The sequence below is a fragment of the Alligator sinensis genome, unplaced genomic scaffold (assembly GCF_000455745.1).
Source record: "Alligator sinensis unplaced genomic scaffold, ASM45574v1 scaffold4_1, whole genome shotgun sequence".
Taxonomy (NCBI): domain Eukaryota; kingdom Metazoa; phylum Chordata; order Crocodylia; family Alligatoridae; genus Alligator; species Alligator sinensis.
Window position 1 is genome coordinate 588,832 of NW_005841887.1, and position 6,212 is coordinate 595,043.

General features: G+C 39.7%; 1 protein-coding gene across 1 annotated transcript in view; it reads left to right on the top strand.

The window, feature by feature from the left end:
- The window catches only part of DPP10 (dipeptidyl peptidase like 10), a 393,708-nt gene that overhangs the window by 12,539 nt on the left and 374,957 nt on the right, over positions 1-6,212 (top strand). Inside the window, exon 2 of the mRNA XM_025196931.1 lies at positions 3,944-4,058. Coding sequence (XP_025052716.1) covers positions 3,944-4,058 — 115 coding nt within the window. The remainder of the gene's footprint in view (positions 1-3,943; positions 4,059-6,212) is intronic.

Here is a 6,212-nt window from a genome sequence, read left to right on the forward strand (position 1 = left end):
GGGGAGGGGGAGGCGGGGCAGGAAGCCTGAACCCTATGCCTTGCTCCACTACATTTACCTACACTCACCACATTGCTACTGACTCCATGGCTACGAGCAGCAGCAGCCCTGTCAGTTCAGGCTTCCATCCTGAGGCAGAGCTGGAGGGCTGATACTTGAATCCAAGATGAAGCTCATTTCCCCACCCTGTTCACTGAAGGCAGAGGGGGGGACCGTCATCTTGGATTTGAGTAAATACAGTAATTCTCTCAAATGTAGGTGAATGTAATGTGATGTTACTTATGCTTATCTCTGCAGGAAGGCTTGATATGCTGGAATTCAATCTTATAGATTCTGTCCAACAATATTAAATGACCTGTACCATGGTTTGTTTGTTTTTTGGAATGCATGCAAACAGTAATTCGAGTAGATTCATCAAACTTACATCTATCAATAATCACCTATGGAGGGATTCGGCCTAGGTATGCTAGTTCTAAAACTGGGATAAGAACATGAGACCATGTAAGAAAAGAGCTGAGCTAGCCCATCCCTTTTGGACTGAGTAGTATTGTTGAACACTGATAAAAAAAAATCAGAGGCTGAAAGTCCTCAGGTCAAATTCTGCTCTTTTATACATATGCAGCTTTATTTAAATTCAGTGTGTCATGCTCAGTTAACAGAAAGCAAAATGTAATCTATTTACATTAATAGTCTAAAAGCTGCTGCTTATCTACTGCCTTCTGCACAATGTTCCTGCCCATTTATTCAAGGAACATGTGCTAAACCGGAGCAAGTTAGTTTAAATCCCCCAAAAGATAGAACCCGTGAAAGGGATGGTGTCAGGTGCCAGAGTGTAATTTCCCTTGTATTACCTACAAATTTGCTCACCCTGAGACTTGTGTATTATTTTGCATTATGTCCACTGTGGAAATGAATATACAAGCCAGGAAGGGGTTTTATGATTATTATGGACTTCTGATGTGTGATATGAACCTGTCTGAATTAGAAGAATATGAAATACTCTGCCCTTGAATGGAGGAGAGAGTGAATGAGAGAGCTCATAAATCCCCTGTTTGGTCCGGGTAATTATACAGCTTGCTACTTAATGTAATTCTTCTTTGTTAGGGGCTATATAAGATTGCACTTTTAGTGCTTAAGGGTTTCTTTTGAATCCTTTCCAATGACCACAATGTTTGTATTAAAGAACACTTGTTGTCACAACATCTTTTGTGCCTCACCTATTTAGGAATTTGTCAAAAAACAATATTGTATATATAGAAAGAATTTATTAGTATTACTTTGTAATTATAAGCACCTCTTGCAGCAGCCTTACTTATGCCCTGGGTGACCACCTTAGAAACCTAAAATCAAAATAATATTGTAGGACTGCCTATTAACATAACTGCTTCCATACCTCAGCCTGTTCTTACCTCAGTAGCTTGGGGAAGGAAAGAGGATATGGCTCTGTTGTGGGTTCAGAAGGTTAACAATGCTGGGCTTCAGCGGATCAAGCAAGAGTGAGTTCTAAAAACAAGGACCCCAACAGAAATTATGCTGTGTCAGTGGCTCCCTCTCATTTATTTCAGGGAGATTCTGTCACATTTGGTTCTGATGATATCAAACTATAGCAATGTAGCAAACAGAGGAAGGACATCTATAGGTTAAAACCAATACCTTTGGTACTCAAAAGCTTATTGAAGAGAGTGAAGAATACAAAGTACTAGTTTAATGTGCTCACAACTTGAGAAGCAGACTTCAGCGTTTTGTACTAGTTTAACTTTCCAAGGTGTAGTCCCTCAGGCTAGGTACAGACATTCAAAAGGCCCAAGGCAGAATTGTTCTAAATTACGTGGATTTATGTACCTGGCATTGTTTAGATCGGTAACAAACAGAACTCACATTTGCCCTTTGGGCTAGGGACAGACATTCAAAAAGCCTGAGCCTGAATTGATTCAATCTTTGCAGGTTAATCTAACCTGGCTAAGCTGAACTGGTTTGCACTCTCACAGACTTTGGACTGAAGAAATGTAGGGACATGCCGGCAGTGACTCAGGCTAGAAGCCAGGGGGTGCAACAGCAGTCCTCCCTTCCCTTCCACAGTGCTGAGCTGAGGTGGGGGGTGGCCATGTCCTGGCAGGTTCTTCTGATTAGGGAGTGGTTCCTCCCCACCCCCTCGCTGTTCCTGACCAGGAGGGAGCCAGCAGGCTAATAACACAGCATTTATCAGCTCATCAAGCCAAAGAAAGCCGCTTTTATTAGTTCAGGCTCTTCTTAAACAGCTTTTTGCAAGGAAGGAATGGAGGGACATTACCAGCTGACATGTTGATTAGCTCTAAAAAGCCCTAAACAGACACTGTTCTGTATGTCTTACACAAACACCTCTCAGCATTAGCTAGTATACCACATGCTGACTATGGCCCATGCTGCAAGGGAGGGGTGAGGGATCCTTGCTTGAGGAGGGGGGCAGGGGGAAGCCAGGCAAACCCTGCCATCTCTCTGCTGGAGCTCCAGCCAGGGAGTAGAGGGGCGGGGCCAGCCCTGCTCTGGAGCAGAGAGCCCTGCCCAGGGCTGCAAAGCATCTGGGATGCTGGGGGACTCTAGCTGAAGTTAAACTGGGAAGGGGTCTAGGACAGACATTGCATAAACTGGTTTGCCCCAAATCAGGTAAGTCTGATAACACATTCAATCAGGTTTATCTCAAACCAGTTTAAGCCATTGTCGAACTGGTTTACGTGCACTGAACATCTGTTCTATTACAGGTTTAAGCCAGTTTCTGATCACTTAAATGGGTTTATGTGTAATGTCTGTCCCTAGTCTTGTTGGGGAAGGCAAATCTTAGACTGAATTCCACCATTTTTAAACCAGTCGGTGTACGCTGAACTTTTGTTCTGTTATGGATATAAACCAGTTTTGTGTGCCAAACGCCTGTTCTGTTATGGGTATTGACTGCTTTCTGATCACTTACATTGGTAAAAGTGTAATGTCTGCACCTGGCCTCAAGAGATTATATTGGTGCAAGCTAAAGTCAAGGTGACAAATGCAAGGGTAATTGTAGAAAGTTTGGCATCAGAGAGAAGATTTAGTTAACTATAGATGGAAAAAAGTGCTGCTTAATGAACAGGAGGGCAAAAACAATATGAAACAGTAGATCATCCAATGCATTTTTTAATATCCTAGAACACTAAATACATATATGATGGTGCAGTATAAGATTTTACATGGAAGTGAAACAATGCATTGCTGATAGAGTTAAATTTCAGTTGGCTAATGTTAACAGGAGTTACTTATGTAACCAAAATGTTTAAATGTATCAGTAGCTACAGAAGCATTCATTTAGTATTGTTACAAGCTACTGTTGATTTTTATGAGTAATAGGGGAGCAGTTTGCATTAGAAATACTGTATGGAAAAAGAAGTGTTGTTCAGTTGAAAATGGAATAGTTTGAGCCTCTGGCAATTTTGTAAATGTTTTCTATTATAAAAAAGACGTTTAACAGTGTATATTTAAAAAGCGTGTGTATTTAAACCTTTATGGTCCATACCACTTTAGGTGGAATTACAGTAAATTGCCACATTTTATTTCCATAATTAGCTTATAAAGTGCCAATTGATATTGTCCTGAAGTTTATGTTCAGCACATTTTAACACCAATCATATCTTGGACAGCTTGTATAAGCTCAATTTGATTGTCTCTTTGGGAAACGTACATACATTTTCCAAAGAAACAATCAAATTGAGCTCTGTGTGTGTGTGTGTGTGTGTGTGTGTGTGTGTGTGTGTGTGAGAGAGAGAGAGATCTGCATAAAGAGGAGACACCTTTGAATAATTAATTGAACTACTGAAAGGGTAGGATGATGATCAGCTCACATACTATGATTATAACTATGCACAAAATAATTTATCTATACATTATTTTAGAAATATATGTAATTATGATCCTTTTTTGTTTTCTTTAATCTCTGTAGGAGCTTGGAAGTAACAGCCCTTCACAGAGGAACTGGAAGGGAATCGCAATTGCACTGCTGGTGATTCTAGTTGTCTGTTCACTCATCACTATGTCTGTCATTCTTTTAACCCCAGGTAATCATTCTATCCATCTATCTATTTATGTCTATTTTACTGAAGGCATTGGTGTCACAGTATAATAATCAGAATGACTTAAAGGGTAACATTAACTTTTGCCTTTGAACATTTTACCTTCTGGCTACTTGAAATTTGGTGCCCAAAGCAGGAATTCATACATGCCATGGGCTACATGGAACAGAAGGAGCTCAGCGCTGAAGCATGCAAAAATCCCATTAACTTCAATGGTAGGGTTAGACACTAGCTTTATGGTGTGATTTCAGTTTTTGAGGTTCATTTAGAGAAGTGTACAGGTTATAAAGCACTACATTCTGAATATGAATAATATATAGCTAGTCACACCACATGGAGAAAAGACAGAAACTATTTAATAGCAAATATTCAAAGACATATAAATACAGGTTCAGGCATGTTCCAGAAAAAGTAAAGAAAATTTGACTTTATTTTATTTTTTTTATTTTAACTTAATCCAAGAAATGTTTCAGAGGGAATTCTTGTTTTCTTGGTATAGCAACATTTAAAATATGATTAGAAATCCAGAGAGAAGGGAACCTTGTACATGTTGTAAAAAAGAGATGCATCTAACTGATTTCTGTCTCTAGTCTTGAAGTTAATATTCAAAACAGATTAGCTGAGCTGCTTTTTTCTGTAGTAAATATTGGCCTGAATGTATTTTCCTGTGGAAATGTTCATTTGGTCTGTATTTGAATGTGCTTTAAAAATTACATAGCTCTGGGGATGCTTGCAAACTTTATTGATCAAGCTGTGTATTTTTCTGGTTTATGAGTAGTTGCTCTCTTGGTTGTATTTGTGTATTTATTGCATAATAAACTAGTATATTTTGTGATTCAACCTGCATATAAGCAATAATTAACACTTGCAGATTAATCTGTATATTTTAGCCCGTGAGGGTTTAAATACTACTCTAACTGAAATATATTTTGAGCTGGAAAGCATTGTATAGGTTTTTAGATGTGATAGGCCAAATTCATCAGTGACAAAAGTGAGGATTTCAAGTCTGACTCTCTGTCACTAAACTAGCCTGCTAGACATCCTATGTGGGTAGAATAGTCTAGGAACAACTGTCCATGTATGGGTAAATATCAGGGGCGGGCAATTATTTTGGGCAGAGGGCCACTTACTGAGTTTTGGCAAGCCATCAAGGGCTGCATGACAGGCAGCCAGGGGCAGATAAATATTAATTTTTAATTTTTTTTTATGGGCCCTGTGGGCCAGATAGAATTGCCTGGCAGCCGTATTCAGTCCGCGGGCTGCATTTTGCCCACCCTTGGTATATATATTCTCTGTTTCTTTGTATCTCTATGAACATATATAGTCATTTTATTTGTCTATTTTTACATAAAGAAATAATACAATATCCCAGTGTCTTTATGTCTATACCTACACACACACACACACACACACACACACACACACACACGCACACATGCACATATGTATATTTAAGTGTGTGTATATACATACTTTCACATGGATATCACCCACATCAATATATATATTTGCAGTCTCTCCTAGTCTCTTCTACACTAACCATATTAAAAAAAATGCAGGAAAGACTAATTTAGTTGGATTTAATAATTTTTTAAACTAATGAACTTGACCCATCATATCTAAAAACCCTGCATCTATGCTGTAGCTCAAAATATGATTCACTTAGTATAAAATTTATATATGCCTGTGTGTGCATAAGTACATTTGATATTATATATACATAAATACATATGCAGTGCATAATGATGTAACTTATTGTGTGATAACAATCACTGCTACATGGAGTGCCAGCTCAGGTGTAGGTGAAGGAGATAAAGTTTGTCAAGGGCCCCAGGTCGGGCCTTTAAAAAAAAAAAAACAAGCTCCCACTCACTGGCTGCTGCCCTTTTAAGTGGTGGTGGTGATCCTCGCTGTCCCGCACTGCCCCATGCCACATGGGGGACTCTGCCATGATCCCCCAGAAGCCCTGAGGCCACTGTAGGGCCGGTGAGTGTGGGTTTTTTCTTTTTTTTTTCTTTTTTTAAAGGGCCGGGAGCTGGGGTGGGCAGGGTATCCATAGGGGGTGCTGGGGTAACCTGGCAGCACCTGGTGGGTAGGGTTTTTTTCAAGGGCCGGGAGGTGAGGTAGGTGTGGCAGCCA